The sequence below is a fragment of the Lepidochelys olivacea genome (assembly GCF_965140295.1).
Source record: "Lepidochelys olivacea isolate rLepOli2 genome assembly, chromosome: 11".
NCBI classification, from domain to species: domain Eukaryota; kingdom Metazoa; phylum Chordata; order Testudines; family Cheloniidae; genus Lepidochelys; species Lepidochelys olivacea.
In genome coordinates, this window is record NC_140421.1 from 4,974,080 (window position 1) to 4,991,522 (window position 17,443).

A 17,443-nucleotide genomic window follows, 5' to 3' on the forward strand; every position below is an offset into this window, starting at 1 on the left:
ACCACACTGGTTAACAAGAAATAAAAAATGCAGTCTCTTTAGGCATTCCAGCACTTATTTTACCACCTAGACACTATACTTTATGATGAGTGGTTATTGAAAACCAATTTCATCAAACAGGGTTCTTCTGGTCTCTCAAGATCAGCCAGATCGCCAGATCAATATATAACTCAGATCTTACCCACTAATCACACTGTTGCCAGTCCTTTAGTGGCTAAAATCTAAAGATTTATTTTTAAGAGAAAAGAAGTAGTTTAAAATGGTTGAGGAATTCATTGCAATGATTATATGCATAAATTCTTATATCAGTGATGGAATAAACAATGATGGAATAAACTGCTAGTTTGAAAAAGTCTATCTGGAAGTTACCCAAATAGCTTGGGGATTATGAGTCCTTGTTTAGAGCTTCCTTGTTAGAAATTCAGTCCAGAAAAATGAAGCAGGACATGAAGACAAAATGGAGATGTTTCCAAGGGTCTTTTATACCTTCTCCCATGTGAGTGGAATATTACTGTCCAAACAAAGTTCTCAGTCTCAGTTTGTGGAAAATTATAGGCACAAGGTGGATTCCAGGGTCACATGAGCAAGTCACATAAACATCTGCCACTGAAATAATTGCATTCAGGTTAGCTGACATGTGGAGCAGGACATAAGTTGTGATTTGCAGTAGCTAGCATGACCTTCAAATCAAGTGTGTAATTATAGACGTGATAAAAGTCTGTTTTTTCAATTGAATTGAGTTGCAATGATGTGTGGGCAACAATCTTCCATTTGTGGCATTTCAGTAAGCTTCCATGTTGTAGTTTTTGTTTCCACGGGGGAGAACATCATTCTGTTTGTAACCTGCTCTTTTACTTTCACCTCTGTTTCAGGAGCGTAGGTTGTACAGTGGTAGAAATGCTCACTGAGAAACCCCCTTGGGCAGAGTATGAAGCAATGGCTGCCATCTTTAAAATTGCCACCCAGCCAACCAATCCACAGCTGCCACCTCATGTCTCGGACCATGGTCGGGATTTCCTCAAGCGGATTTTTATCGAGGCCAAGTTGCGACCATCTGCAGATGAACTGCTAAGACACACATTTGCACATTATCACTAACAGCCTGCCTCAACTCAGCTTGCATCTACTGCATTTATTTTCTATTTGACTGCACTTTTATTTTTATTTTTGTACAAAAAAAGGAGAAAAAAGACAAGAGAGAAAACATATTTCTCTTGATTCTTTGTTTCACTTAGATTATAAGCAAGAATCTAAATTTTTGTATTTAGAATGAGGGTCCCCCCTCCCGACCTAGAACCTTTTGTTTCTGTAATGTACTGATGTGGTTCACAGATAAAGCACTTTAGTACATATTCATTCCTTAACTAAGGGGAAAACAGACATGTGACTTGGACTGTCAAGAACTGTAACATTTTCTAACACCGCTGACTGTCTCAGGATGCAGGGAAAAATACATTAGCAGCTAGCATGCAGGGAGAATAAAATCATTATCTGTGATTTGTTCTTTGTACTGTAGGTAGTTGCTGCTGAGGGTTTTAAGTTATATTTTAGCTTGTTAATCAGTTTCTGAATATCACACTTGAGGCATGAACCCACAGTTCTGGAAATTAATTAGAAAGCTCAAAGAACTTAGAACCCTCAGTAGAGAATGCTCTGCATAATAGAGCACCTGCCTGACACTTCCTTTGTGACCAAAAGAAAATAAGGCAGGAGCGTAACCCTAAATCAGTAGTTGGTGGGAGCTGGTATAAAGTTATTCTGTTACCTTCATAGATCAAAAATTACAGGTAAATCAATTATTATAGATCCAAACTTCTAGAGACTGCAAAGCTCAGGGGGTAGTCTCCATAATGAAGAAACAAAAAATAACCAAAAAGATCAACAGATAAATAGAAATAAGTCAGGAGAATCCTTACCCCCTGCAGCTGCCAAAGATACACTTACTATAGAAGTTAAGGGGGTGGGAGGAGTCACTTCCCTTAGGTGATTATCTCACACCGGTTTGTGTCTTACAAAGTCGTTCACCATCCAATGAATGTCAAAGAAAAAAATTAATCCTTATTTACTGTATGCATTATCTGACTATCCAAATGAACACCAAGGAATAAGACATTCAGAACAATTGTCAGAGACTGAGAAGGAATGTATTTTGAAGGTCATGCAACTGAATATAATAACAGGTTTTAGGGTAGCAGCTGTGTTAGTCTGTATTCGCAAACAGAAAAGGAGTACTTGTGGCACCTTAGAGACTAATAATAAATGTGTTCGTCTCTAAGGTGCCACAAGTACTCCTTTTCTTTTTTCTGAATATAATAATCCTTCTCAAATTGTTTTAAATGCGATTGTTTTAATAACACAATCCAGTTATTAGGATGTTAGAAAAAGTCCCTGAAATAAAATGAATTCTAATTCCTTGTGTCTAATTCCATTAGTGTCAATTGACAACAAGGCACTTCAAGACTTCTTAGGTCATATTTTTCAAGCAGCAATGATGATAAAAAAAAACTTTAAAATGCCTCTTTCCTAGGGAAAGCATTAAAAGCAGTCAACATAGAAACATCAGGGACAGACCATACAGAAAAAGTGGAATATTTTTAAAGCTGCTTGTGTGACGTAGCAATTGTACATGAATTTTGAAAATGAAGTCTAACTAAACAAAGAGCAGCAGCACAATGTGTCATGCTGAGTTTTGCATTAAAAATGACCAAAGATGTAAAAGGAACAAAGCAACTAAATAGTATGAGTCTACAATTTTGCAATCCAGAAGGATCAAACTGTGCTAGATCTCAGACAGTCATAAACTGTTTATTTATCTTTTCCATCTCTAGAACAGGGCAGTAAAAGAGTAAAATTCTGAGACAAAATCTCACAGTCCTTGAACAGCTCCACTGAAAAATACTGATGAGAAGCATTTACTAACTGACTTCACTTTAGAGAGAGAAGTCAAACCCTCCCATCTTTATAAAAGTATGCAATATACAGAATTTGAGAGAGAGTTTGGAAATAAGTTCTTTGACCTATATAACTTAAGTTTGATTCTTGATAGTATGATTGATTCACTGGTTGCCTATCTTACCCTCACAGTTATGTAAAGACGGAATGTGCTGATGCTTTGGACATCAAACCATTCTGGCAAGACTTTGTGTAATGGTTCCAAGAGTCCACTGTGCTTTTTGTCCTTATTAGGACTATCAAAAGCTTGAGGTGCATGAAAATTAAGAAATGAATGTATTGGGGCTACAATGAGAAATTAAAGTGTTGGCTCACGAGACAGAGACTCTTGAGGTTTCTGAATTTTTATTTTGCGAATTTAGCTGCTAAATTGTGTATCAGCAGCATAACTAGGAGTCTGGATCTATCCTAATCCATTTACCTGTAGTAGGTGAACAATTATTCTTCTATTGGGGTCACGATCACAATATTTTGGACAGGTGGCCTATTCTAGTTGTCTGTTTTCTGTAATTATTGTGACTTTTATCTGGTTGGTCATTTTGTTGGTCATGGTAAGCAGCAGTGCAGGGTTTACATGCATGAGATGAGAGTTCAGTCAGGGAAAACCCATGAGCCAAAATTAAAGTAAACTTGTGTTCACTTTCTTTGGCTTCTTTGTCACTCTATGGAAGCAGTCTATGGAAAGAATCTGCATGAACCTTTGTGCTGTAAAGGACCTTTGCTTCATAAGCAAAATTTAGTGGCAGTGGGGACAGTATGGGGAGTTATGTAGAGACTGTCTTTAAAATACAGTAGAACCTCAGAGTTATGAACACTAGAGTTACGAACTGACTGGTCAACTACACACCTCATCTGTAACCAGAAGTACTTAATCAGGCAGCAAAGACAAAAACGCAGCAAAGACTATACAGCACAGTACAGTGTTAAATGTAAACTACTAAAAAAGTAAAGGGAAAGTTTTAAAAAAAGGTTTGACAAGGTAAGGAAACTATCTGTACTTATTTCATTTAAATTAAGATGGTTAAAGCCGCATTTTTCTTCTGCACAATAAAGGTTCAAAGCTGTATTAAGTCAATGTTCAGTTGTAAACTTTTGAAAGAATCACCATAACATTTTGTTCAGACTTATGAACAACCTCCTTTCCTGAGATGTTTGAAACTCTGAGGTTCTACTGTAGACTAATAGTTTACATAATGTACAAACCATATATCTGAAATTGATTTCAAACGAATTAAGAAGGTATCAAAAGCCAAGCTGAAAATGTACATATATAGACAGTGGTATCTGAAAGGGTAAGAAAGTCATTTATATTACCAAAAAGTACAAAAAATGAACTTTAAAGGGAAAATGTAACCAGGTTTAACTGCAGCACTCAGAAATTTTAAAGATACTCTTGGATCAATAAAAGAAACTGCTCTCTGAAGCTTGAAGTTTTTAAAAAATATACCCTATTTGCAAGGCAGAGTTGGCTTCTCTATGCTGCAGTGTCATTTCTTAGCTGTGACTGGAAAACAAAACAAAAAAACCCAAGACTGCTGCTTTTGTGCCTTTTTAAAAGATTGCTTTCTGTCTTGACAATGGTAAACTGGTTTGAGATTGGGAAAAGAGAGAACTTGCAGAATAATACAAAGTTTTAAAAACTTTTAGGCATAGTTTTCCCCTTAAAATATAATTCCATCTGAATTGTAAATTGTTGGACATATCAGAAAGCTACTGAGGCAATATAGTACCTCTTTAATTATGACTAATTTCACCAGTTTTGTTGTTCATGATTAAGATCTTGTCATATGAATCACAAGAAGGACTGAACTATTTTTTTACCCTTGGGAGAACCTCCCAACCGATCTAAGCTACTTATGTATAACCCTTTAAACAATTACTGTATAAAATAAAACTATATTTTGAGCTAGAAATAGGAACTATTGAAGCTAGTCAAATTCTGCCTTTTGAGAAACAGGCAGTACATTCATTCCCTTGCATGTTGCATTTTTGGAAACTTGGTAAGATCATGTTGAGGTAAAATGGTTTTTGTGTTATCTGCTTTTAATGATGGTGCAGTAGATCCCTACATGTCCATAAGGCATCTAGCACATCACTGGCAGTATAACTAATACAATTTATGTCTATAATTCTGAAGGTGCATGGAGCTGCATAATTAAAATCCCATTGAAGATGAGGGTCATGAAGCAAGATTTCTCTGCGCCACTTTGAATAACCTACCAACTAACATTAGAGTATTTTAGAATCGTTAACTTGTGAGTACTACGTCCAATTATGAGAAAATGTCAGTGGAACAGAATGTTGTCACAGGGTTTTGGTCTCCTCCTATGTCAATACCAAAGCAGAACTGGGCTTACAGAAGTGTCAAGATTTATTGGGAGAGGAGAAATGCTTATTTTCAAATCAGGAGCTGTTGATCTGGCAACTATTTTTTATTACACTGACTTTATTTCTGTTACATCTGTTTAGTAATAAATATTTAACAACTTGTCTGTAAATTGGTTTTAATAGTGAGCTAGTCGCTGCATAATTCTGATATGCTGCATTCTTATTGGCTTATATAACCAGTAGGTTTGTACTTCAGCCAGTCAGAAATAAGCTTATTAATTAAACTACAGTTTTCTGTGTATTTTTTAATAAGCTGGTTTCTATCTGATTGAAATGGAGAAAAATATGAATAACTTATGGCTGGCACAGACTCCATTTGTAAAAACAAACAATGTGCTTTGGTACAAGTTCAGTCCTGTCTAAGGGGAGAATGATGTGCAGTGATGATTTTAAGAAAATGCTTACTTTACAAAAAAGAATTGAGTAGAATTTCAGTTAATCTAAACCACAAACTATACTTTATGCATACATAATTCCTTCCAATTTTTTAGGCAAAATTTTTGAGTAATAGTTCAGGGTACGTTTCAAATTGAGCTAAACTGTCCTTTTGGTTATAATATTGAAAAATAATTTAACAGCTGTCTCTTCAGCTAGTGCCTTTTTATCTGTATGCCTTAATTTTGTTTTTGTATAGACACCATATTTAAATCATATGGCCGTCTAATTATTCAGTGCCACCAAAATAGTCTTTAAAAATATATGCAAGTTTCCAAGGCAGAACTCACTAACTACATCAAAAGTTGTACTTTAACTAGTATCTGTAGCAGACTTTTAGGTTGAGAATTTACTACAGTTGTTTTTAAATGATAAAAATACTTAGCACCTACAGTGCTCTCCTTTTTCAGAGTACTGTACAAACATTCCAACAAGGATGTTAGTGTTATCCCCATTTTACAGATTGGAAAACTGAGACGTGGGCTAGATAACTTGCCCAAGATCATAGGCTTAGACATGCCACTTGCTATACGTGGTACTGTACTATAATAAAGGAAGTTTGGCTAAGAAAAGTGTTAAGACAGAGCCAATACTACTGCACAAATTAGCAGATAGTTCAAATGAGCTACCTTTGTTTCCAATGATATTGTGTTCTCTTCTTTTAAATAATCCTAACTCTGCCATTGTCTTGAATGAAAGCGTTCCCGCTAGAAGCAGAAGGTACAGTGCAGTATAGTAAGCCATTCCTTCAGACAACATTGACCAGTGTCAAACTGCCGCTTCAGAGACTTGAGCAAATTGGTCAGATCTACAGTTGTTTAGAAGTAAATTTATTTGTTAGCTTTTTAATCGTCTAGTTCTTTAAACTTTATCATGAATATAAAAAAAGCATATTTTTGTGTGCTTGAATGGAAACCCATATGGTGTTTTTTGGAATAGCAAAGGTATTACTGCCCATACCATTTCTTATTGCTGGGAACTTCCTATCTTGTATTCATGACAAGTATGCAGTGTCAAATCACTTAAAAAACCAAAGCTTTTCTATCCCCTCTACAAGAGCCAAAAGTGATGTTTCGTAGATTAGTACTATTACTCATCCTTATCTACCAGTAAACTATTGCTAAATGGAATAAAACAGGTACTAATAAAAGTTATGTCCAGCACTGCCCATTTTTAAGGATAGGTTTGGAGGCTCCTCGTTGCTGTTTTGAGATGCAAAATTCATTCCAGCATTAAAAGGAAAAGTTTGAAAAAAGATCTACACGATCTTATTGACATCACTAACATAATGCACAAACTTGGTGATTAAATTCCTTTCCTATGATATTCTTTATAGCCAAGTTTGAGCTTGGGGGCATTTAAGGAAAGCCATGAAGAAAAGTAGATTTATGATCTGAACTGCTCGTAGTGCCATAGCAAACCAGAAGACTTCAGAGGTTGCTGCAGGAAGCAGTCCTTTTAATTTAAGAGCCAAATCTCACCCCTAGATACAAGGGACTTCCACTGCCCTTAAGGGGAGAGCCACGAATGCACACTGGAGGGAGCAGAATTTCCCCCAAGATAGGATTTCTAAGTCATTAAACTCCACATCAGGAACAAAGAGTGCTTTTGCATTTAACCTTTGTTTGGCTGATTTACGTTTTAAATTTCTTTGGCATTACTTCAGTACCTTTTTTGGATCATATTTGAGCAATACCTTGGGGAAAATCTGTAGCAACTAAAGGTGTAATTCAGTTGACCTCTCACGTATTGAAAGGACAGAATTTAGTAAGCTCATTTTGACTAGCTTTTTTTTTTCCATTATTTTTTTAAAAGGGGAGAAAAACTGGATAAAAATTAGTGAAAATTTGGCCCTGATCATTCAGTTGTTATGCTGGTGGGACTCCTGCTGGTAAGGATTGCAGGATCAGGCTCCTTGGGGGGAGGAGAGAAGAAAGATAATATGGGTTTACACTGAATGTAAGGTGGGAAATATTTCAGAAAGTTTTGCATCTTTTCCCCCTATAATAGATCTTCTTTCCCCCTCCCCCAAGAATATATAAATGTGGATATAAAGACAAGCATTGAATTTTTTGTCAGTTTCACAGTGTTTATCTTTCGCTAATACTGGTTTAAATCTTGATGTCATTCATTCTAAAATGTAAATGGTTTGTTAAAACTTGTCTGCCATCTCAGATGTCACACAGTTCATTTAATGGAATATCATTGTAAATAAATGTTGGAGACTTGGATAAGTTTGAAAGTAGGCTTTTTAATTTTCACAATGCTATGAATAAATGTGTAAATTTGCCCTTTTGATCTAATGTACATTTTTATGTAGCTGTTAAATTCTCTATATTTAATCTATCAGTTTCTCTCTGTATATGTTTTTACTCTCAGTTGAATGCTGGGCACAGTTTGTAATGTATACACAAAGGTGTTTTTTTCTATCAATGTTGACTTTTTTGCACATTTTTGAAAATGTTTAATTTGTACACTGATTTAATACTCTGACCAATTGTTGATGGGCGTATGAGAATCAAGTATGTGTGCAATGTACTACTGTTTGGATGTATGTTTTTTTATTACTTTTGAGATGTTGCTATCAGTAACTGCACTGCTGTTGCTGCTTTAAATGGAATATCTTGTGTACAAGTGTATTAGCCTATGGTTATATCTTGGTTGAGGAACTCAGGAGTTGAGCATTGCTTACTAGTTCTATAATGTGTCTAACAACTTTCCCAACTTTAAAGTATACTTGTAATTCTGTATATGAACTTTGTGTGCGTGCGTACGCGGTGTGTACACACACACACACACACACACACACAGAAATATCCCAGTTGTCTTATTCCACAGTTTCATTTCTACATTTTTATGAACTTGTTTTTTAAGGGTACTATGTTTAGTTAGAATAATTAAATATATAAAAGCTTTGAGAGATAATTTACTAGATAAATATATTTTCAGCTGGCTGATGTTCAGAAAATATTTTTTTAATTTTGTTTTTAATCATTCAAAATGTATTTGTATTTCCAAAATTGGACATGAATTGTACTTAGAAGTATATTAAAACACTCTGGAGGGACAACAGTGGGATTTCTCTTTAAGACTTTTGTAAAAAACCAAAATGCTAATGTGTCAGTGATACGGAGAAAATCCACTGTTGTGAAAAGGGGAAAGCAATCTTTGAATTCTCAGAGCTACTTGAAAAAATGTGAGGGGGGGGAAAAAATCAAAATTGGAAAAGTCAGATTTTTCCATCTCCTGTTCTTTGTGTTACATTTAATGGTAATGCTTCTCTTTCTTTATCCTTTCCCATTTCTAGTTTTCTGGTATTAGAAAAGATAAAGCATGTTACTATATTGTTGATTGATTGGCGCATGAGATAAGAACATGCTTTAAAAATGTGGCTTACTCCTTTCAAGAATACTAGTCAAACTTTTGACTTCCATTTTGATTAACATTTTTGTGGCTTAAAAAAAAAAAATCCTGTATAATGTTTAAAGTGATACCCAAGTAAAAATTCTCATGCTAGGTATACAGTGCACTGTTGAATGTCTCTAAATCCATAGTTTAGGAAAAGAGCCAGTATACTCTGTCAAACAAAGGACCTACTAATTGCCTGGTACGGTGTGGTTTCTTCCACTTTTCGTGCACATTTTGACTTTGTTACATTCTCAAAATTGTGCTTGTAAAAATGTATAAAAAACTTTTTTGATTTTTTTTACTTTTTTATGTATTTACCTGTTTTATTTTCTTGCTGGTAAATGGCTTTTATTTTGTTTGGGTTGGGTTTTTTTTGTATCGGATGTAAAAGAAGCCATGTTTATATTTTGTGTTTGACCAATGACTTTGTTTATATGAAATTTATATATTGTTGGTACACATCTTTGTTTAGGTTGATCATGCATGAGGACCTGCAAGAATTAGCACAATGAAAGATTGCTTTTTCTTCCAAATTTTTATTCATTTTTGAAAGGTTATGGTGCAGAGGTTTACTGGATGTAACCTTATGAACTATGGAACGACTATAGATAATGGCACTTTGAGTGTTAATAAAACAAAATATTTATTTCCAATTTGTTTTTCCCTTCATTTATTTTATGTTTTCAAAACAGCAAATTTACACGCTTCACATACTACATTTGCCTGCAACACTAGACTAGTCTGTTCAAAGTAAAGCAAAGTATATAACATGGTACAGAAAGCATCTCTCAACATCCATGAGTTAGAATGTTTAAATCTACAAAGATCCTCTTATAAATGCAAAGATCGTGGAAATAAAAAACGATCACCCTCTCATGCTGTAAAGCAAATGCCTCTGATTTTTGTTATACAGTAAAAACTGGCCTGCGTAACTGAGATGGGAACCAGGAGCACAGTGTTCAACTCCTGCTCATGCCGAAAAGAGGTTGTTAGACACGAGTAAGCTCCAGCAGGTAGCTGTCTATGTGAAATACCATCTGCAAGGACACACTCCTGTTGTAGAATGGGGGAAAACCCATCTTTACTAGGTATGTTTTTATTTGACTTTTGGATATTTCTTTATACAAACAAGGGAATATTCAGGCTATATTCAGAATTGGGGAGGAGAGTCACGCTTTGTTGGAGAGAAATTGCAGCTATTCGGCAGCTTTTTGTTGTTGTGCAACCTTGTGACTGTCCCAGAGCTTGACAATAAGCATAAGAGTATTTTTAAAATTTTAGTCCGTTTGTGACTTATTTATATGACTTAGTTTTAACTGATATTCTCTAAGGCACTGATTCTGCAGTTTTCAATGTATAGGCAGACTACAACCTGAAGCCGCATTGAAATCAACAGGGCTGTCTATCGGGCTGCAGCAGCATGTCTGTGCATTGTAAATGGCAGGATTGGGACCTGTCACCTCAGTTTAACTTTTTTTGCCTGGAACAATCATTTCTGCAAAAATGCGGAGGGATTTTTAACCACCATACCAGGCAAGGGAGAGACATCATCTGTTCTGAGTTTAAGGAAGTAAGAATGGAGCTGGCTCAAAGTATGCTGTCATTCAGAACTAGAACTTTCACGTGGAAAAGGGACAACTTTTAAAAATAATTGAGAGCAAAACTAGAGCCCTTTAAGTAATCTTCACTAATATAATGCTTCACATCCTCACATTTCAGTAGAAACAGTAGCTATGTGCCTCAAGGAGCTCAATCTATTTTATAGTGGTACCTTTAATGTAGCAGACAAAGGTATACAAGATCCAAAGGCTTAAAGTTGGCTTAAAGGTCAGACTGGAAATGCATCCGAGGAAGTGAGCTGTAGCTCATGAAAGCTTATGCTCAAATAAATGTTAGTCTCTAAGGTGCCACAAGTCCTCCTTTTCTTTTTGCGGCTACAGACTAACACGGCTGCTACTCTGAAAACTGGAAAGAAGGTGTGAATTTTTAACACTGAGGATGATTAACCACTGGAACAATTTACCAACGGTGGGGGTGAATGCTCTATTGCTGGCCATTTTAAAATCAAGATAATGTTTTTCGAAAAACATCTGCTGTAAGTCAAACAAGAGCCGTCTCTGGGACGTGCCCTCTGGTGCTAGGTGCTGTACAAAGACAGGCCGCATGGGCTGTACCTGGAAGAGCTTTCAATGGAATGGAATGCACTGAGCATGACTGACAGAGGGGCTGGACCTGGGGGTGCTGCTGCATCCCCTGGCTTGAAATGGTTTCCCTCATATTCAGGGTTTACAGTTTGTTCAATGGCTCTCAGCACCCCCACTATACACATATACATTGTTCCAGCACCTCCATGCCTGACAAAATGTGCTGGGGGTGAAGATAAGGGAAGTAATCACTAGGGCTGGGGGTGAACAATTTGCACAATGGATGGTTCCCTACTCATTTTTAAAATAGATCTCTGCCGTCCCCTGTTGAGGGGCCGCAGGGGTGTTTGGGGAGTCCGGTGATGCGGGCTGCTGGAGTTTGTACAGGGGCTGACTGGGGGTGATGTGGGCTTCTGGGGTTGGTACAGAGGGTGCTGGGGGGGGGTGCCAGAGGAATGGGGGGTGCGGGTTGCTGGGGTTGGGACGGAGGTGCTGGGGGAGTGGGGGGTGACACGGGCTGCTGGAGGGGTGCCGGAGTTGGGACAGGGGGTGCCTGAGGACTGGGGGGTGCGGGCTGCTGCAGTTGGGACACGGGGTGCTGGGGGAGTGTGTGGGGGGAGACGTGGGCAGCTGCGGTTGGGATGGGGGACGCCGGGGCAGTGTGTGTGGGGGGAGACGTGGGCTGCCGGGGTGGGGATGGGGGGCGCCGGGGGAGTGTGTGTGGGGGGGGAGGCAGGGTGGGGACGGGGGTGTCGGGGGAAGGGGGGAGACGCAGGCTGCTGGGATAGAGATGGAGACGGGGGAGAGGCGGGCTGCCGGGATGGGGACGGGGGTGTCGGGGGAATGGGGGAGGAAGAGGCGGGCTGCCGGGATGGGGATGGGGAGGGAGAGGCGGGGTGGGGACGGAGACGGGGGTGTCAGGGGAGGGAGACGCGGGCTGCAGGGGTGGGGACGGGGGGGAAGGCGGGGTGCCGGGGTGGGGACGGGGGGTGTCGGGGAACGGGGGAAGGCGGGGTGCCGGGGTGGGGACGGGGACGGGGAGGGGAAGGCGGGCTGCCGGGGTGGGGATGGGGACGGGGGTGTCGGGGAACGGGGGGGAGGCGGGGTGCCGGGGTGGGGACGGGGACGTGGGGGAAGGCGGGGTGCCGGGGTGGGGACGGGGACGGGGGGTGTCGCGGGAGGCGGGGTGCCGGGGGGTGGCGAGTACCGGGGGGGAAGGGGAGTGTAGGGGGAGGAGGGGGGGGGCCGTGGCTGTGCTGGGGACCGAGGCGGGGGACGATGCGAGGGCGGGTGTCGGCGGGTATTTGAGGGGTGCCGGGGGGACTGGGGAGGGGTGCGAGGGGAGGGGCTGTGAGGCGCGGGGGTTGCTAGGTGACAGGCCGCGGGCGGCGCCCCGTCCCGGAAGTGACGCTCGGGGTCGGGGCCGGCGCCGGCTGGGCGGGGCCCGCGGTGCTGCTGGCGGCGGGCGGGCGCGGACGGGCCCGTGACGATGGGCCGGCGGGAGCGAGGTGAGACCCCCCCCCCCGCGGCGGCTCCGCTCCCCGCCAGCGCCCCCCGCGCCCGGTGCGCCCCTTTCCCGCCCCGGGCGTAGCCGGGGCCCCCCGACGGGCCGCGCAGCCTGCGGGGCGATGGGAGCTGCCCCCGCCCGGCTTCCCTGGGCTCCGGCCGCCACCAGCCGCAGGGGCCACGTCTGGAAACCGGGCCCCGGGGCTGTGGCCCTTAGACTGGGCGTGTAACAGGCGTGTGCGCGTGTCCGCGTGTCCGGTGCGCGTGTCCGCGTCTGCGGGCGCGTGGCAGGTGCGCGTGTCCGTGTCCGCGTCTGCGGGCGCGTGGCAGGTGTCCGTGTCCGCGTCTGCGGGCGCGTGGCAGGTGCGCGTGTCCGTGTCCGTGTCCGCGTCTGCGGGCGCGTGGCAGGTGCGCGTGTCCGTGTCCGCGTCTGCGGGCGCGTGGCAGGTGCGCGTGTCCGTGTCCGCGTCTGCGGGCGCGTGGCAGGTGCGCGCGCGCGTCCGCGTCTGCGGGCGCGTGGCAGGTGCGCGCGCGTGTCCGCGTCTGCGGGCGCGTGGCAGGTGCGCGCGCGTGTCCGCGTCTGCGGGCGCGTGGCAGGTGCGCGCGCGTGTCCGCGTCTGCGGGCGCGTGGCAGGTGCGCGCGCGTGTCCGCGTCTGCGGGCGCGTGGCAGGTGCGCGCGCGTGTCCGCGTCTGCGGGCGCGTGGCAGGTGCGCGCGCGTGTCCGTGTCCGCGTCTGCGGGCGCGTGGCAGGTGCGCGCGCGTGTCCGTGTCCGTGTCTGCGGGCGCGTGGCAGGTGCGCGTGTCCGCGTCTGCGGGCGCGTGGCAGGTGCGCGTGTCCGCGTCTGCGGGCGCGTGGCAGGTGCGCGTGTCCGCGTCTGCGGGCGCGTGGCAGGTGCGCGTGTCCGCGTCTGCGGGCGCGTGGCAGGTGCGCGTGTCCGCGTCTGCGGGCGCGTGGCAGGTGCGCGTGCCGCGTCTGCGGGCGCGTGGCAGGTGCGCGTGTCCGCGTCTGCGGGCGCGTGGCAGGTGCGCGTGTCCGCGTCTGCGGGCGCGTGGCAGGTGCGCGCGTCCGCGGGCGCGTGGCAGGTGCCCGCGTGTCCGTGTCTGCGGGCGCGTGTCCGTGTCTGCGGGCGCGTGGCAGGTGTCTGTGCGGGCGACTGTGTGTGTATGCTCATGGTGGGTGAGTGTGCATGTGTGGCAGGTGCACGTGTGTCTTGTGTGTGGCAGGTGAGTGTGTGTGGGTGCCTGGCATTTGTCTGTGCATGCCTTGCACGTGCGCACCCACACACCACCTAGCACGAGGGAGCCCCCTTATTGGTGTGCGAGGTTGGTCATTACTGTCGTACACATATTAAATAACCTTGTTGTGCTTGGTGCCCCTGTAACTGATGGTGGGTGTGATTGAAATCCAGGGAGCTAAGAGCCATTGGGAAAGTTGAGGGATCTCTACTTGTGAAAGCTAAGACCCGATGTAAGCTAATACTTACGTCCACTTAGTTATGTCACTCATGTGAAAAGCGATGTTGTTTAACTGACCTAAGTTCCGGTGTAGACACCACTAGATCAATAGAAGAATTCTCCCCTCAACTTAGCTACCACCTCTAAAGTAGGTGAATTTAGTACAGCAATGGAAAACCCCCTTTCGTGGCTTTCGTAAGTGTCTGTACTACAGTGGCATGACTGCAGCTGTGTTGCTGTAGTGCAGGCATATCCCATGTTTACAAAATAATCTGAACAGAAGGTGACTTTTCCTTTTCCCCACTTCTAAATTCCTATCTCAAGTCTTCCTGCCAAAGTCTTCCTACATGCAGGTCCCTCTTCATCTGCCAACCAGGAGCTAAACTCATAAGAACAGCCATACTGGGTCAGACCAATGGTCCATCTAGTCCCATATCCTGTCTTCTGACGGTGGCCGGTGCCATATAGTTCAGAAAAAATGAACAGAACAGGGCAATTTCGAGTGATTTAACCCCTGTTGTCCAGTCTCGGCTTCTGGCAGCTGGAAGTTTAGGGACACAACCCAGTTGTATGGGGTTACCTCCCTGACTATCTTGGCTATTAACCATTGATGGACCTATTCTCTGTGAACTTATCTATTTCTTCTTTGAACGCTGTTATGCTTTTGTCCTTCAAAACATCTCCTGGCAATGAGTTCCACAAGTGGATTGTGCATTGTGTGAAGAAGTACTTCCTTAAGTTTGTTTTAAATATGATGCCTATTAATTTTGGCAGGGGACCCCTAATTCTTGTGTTATGTGAAGGGATGAATAACGCTTCTCTATTTGCTTTTTCCACACCATGGATGATTTTAAAGACTTGTATCATATCCCCCCTTAGTCATCTCTTTTCTAAACTGAACAGCCCCAGTCTTTTTAATTTCTCTTTGTATGGAAGCTGTTTCATACCCCAATCATTTTTATTGCCCTTATCTTTTCTCTGTACCTGTCCCAATTCAAATGTATCTTTTTTTTTAAAAAAAAGATGGGGCAGCCAGAACTGTACACAGTATTCAAAGTGTGGGTGTACCACGTATTTATATAGTGGCATTATGTTTTCTGGGGGTTTTTATCTCTCTCTTTCCTATTGGTTCTTACCATTTGGTTAGGTTTTTTGAGTGCTGCTGCACACTGAGCGGATGTTTTCAGGGAACTATCCACAATGACTCCAAAATCTCCTTCTTGAGTTTTAATAGCTCATTTAGACCCCATCGTTTTTTATGTGTACTTTGGATTATATTTTCCAGTGTGCATTACTTTGCATTCATCAGCACTGAATTTCTTCTTCCATCTTGTGACCCACTTACTCAGTTTAGTGAGATCCCGTTGTAACTCTTTGCTGTCTGCTTTGAACGTAACTATCTTGAGTAATTTTGTATCGTCTGCAAACTTTGCCACGTTCGTGTTCACCCCTTTTTCCACACCCGTTATGAACATGTTGACTAGCACAGGTTCCAGTACAGATCCATTGGGACCCTTTTATTTACCTCTCTATTGTGAAAACTGATGATTTATTCCTAGCCTTTGTTTCCTATCTTTTAACCAGTTACTCATCCGCGAGAGGACCTTCCCTTTTATCCCATGACTTGTTACTTTGTTTGAGAGCCTTTGGTGAGGGACCTTGTCAAAGACTTTCTGAAAATCCAAGTATACTATATCCACTGGATCGTTCTTGTCCATGTGTCTGTTTTACCCCCTCAAAGAATTGTAGATGGGGAGGCATGATTTCCCTTTACAAAAGCTGTGTTGACTTTTCCCCAACAAACTGTGTTTGTCTATGTGTCCTATAATTCTGTAATTTATGATAGTTTCAACCAATTTACCTGGTACTGTAGTTAGGATTACTGGCCTGTAATTGCCAGGATAGCCTCTGGAGCCTCTTTTAAACATAGGTGTTACATTAGTTACCCTTCGGTCATTTGATACAGAGGCTGATTTAAGTGATAGGTTACATACCACACATATTTGAGTTCCTTCAGAACTCTTGGGTGAATGCCATCTGGTCCTGGTGACTTTTTTCCAAAACCTTCTCTACCGACACCTCCGTCTGAGACAGTTTTTCAGATTTGTCATCTAAAAAAAATGGCTCAGATGTGGGAATCTCCCCCTCATCCTCTGTTGTGCAAATAATTCATTTAGCTTCTCCACAACAGCCTTGTCTTCCTTGAGTGCTCCTTTAGCACCTCTAACGTCCAGTGACCCCACTGATTGTTTGGCAGGCTTTCTGCTTCGGGTGTACTTAAAAAGTATTTTTGCTGTTAGTTTTTCTGTTTCCTGCTAGTTGCTCTTCAGATTCTTTCTTGGCCCGCCTGCCTTATGCTTCTACACTTGACTTGCCAGAGTTTATGCTCCTTTCTGACTCCTCACTAGAATTTGACTTCCAATTGTTAAAGGATGTCTTTTTGCATCTAACGAACTCTTTTGTTTAGCCATGGTGGCGTTTTTTTGGTCCTCTTACTTTTATTTTTATATTTGGCATATAGCTTTAGTTTGAATCTCTATTATGATATTTTTAAATAGTAAAGGAGTACTTGTGACACCTTAGAGACTAACCAATTTATTTGAGCATAAGCTTTTGTGAGCTACAGCTCACTTCATCGGATGCATTCAGTGGAAAATACAGTGGGGAGATTTATATGCATCCAGTGAAGTGAGCTGTAGCTCATGAAAGCTTATGCTCAAATAAATTTGTTAGTCGCTAAGGTGCCACAAGTACTCCTTTTCTTTTTGCGGATACAGACTAACACGGCTGCTACTCTGAAACTTTTTAAATAGCGTCCATGCAGTTTGCAGGCATTTCTCCCTTGTGACAGTTCCTTTTAATTTCCATTTAACTAGCTTCCTCATTTTTGTGTAGTTCTCCTTTTTGAAGTTAAATGCTTCTGTAGTGCGGTTCTTTGGCATTTTCCCCCAATTAAGGATGTGAAATTTAATTACATTTATGGTTGCTATTACTGAGCGGTTCAGCTATATTCAGGATGAACAGAACCAGATCCTGTGTTCTACTTAAGACTAAATCAAGAATTGCCTCTCTCCTTGTGAGTTCCGGGACAAGCTGCTCCAAGAAGCAGTCAATCAATGTGTCTAGAAATTTTGTCTCTGCATCCCTCCCTGAG

General features: G+C 42.6%; 2 protein-coding genes across 2 annotated transcripts in view; both read left to right on the forward strand.

The window, feature by feature from the left end:
- Positions 1-2,244, forward strand: part of MAP3K2 (mitogen-activated protein kinase kinase kinase 2) — an 84,597-nt gene extending 82,353 nt beyond the window's left edge. The window contains exon 17 of the mRNA XM_084643955.1: positions 873-2,244. Within this exon, the coding sequence (XP_084500081.1) occupies positions 873-1,098 (226 nt within the window). The 3' untranslated portion in view covers positions 1,099-2,244. The remainder of the gene's footprint in view (positions 1-872) is intronic.
- A 10,465-nt stretch (positions 2,245-12,709) lies between these two features.
- The window catches only part of ERCC3 (ERCC excision repair 3, TFIIH core complex helicase subunit), a 47,752-nt gene continuing 43,018 nt past the window's right edge, over positions 12,710-17,443 (forward strand). The window contains exon 1 of the mRNA XM_084643154.1: positions 12,710-12,835. Within this exon, the coding sequence (XP_084499280.1) occupies positions 12,817-12,835 (19 nt within the window). The 5' untranslated portion in view covers positions 12,710-12,816. The remainder of the gene's footprint in view (positions 12,836-17,443) is intronic.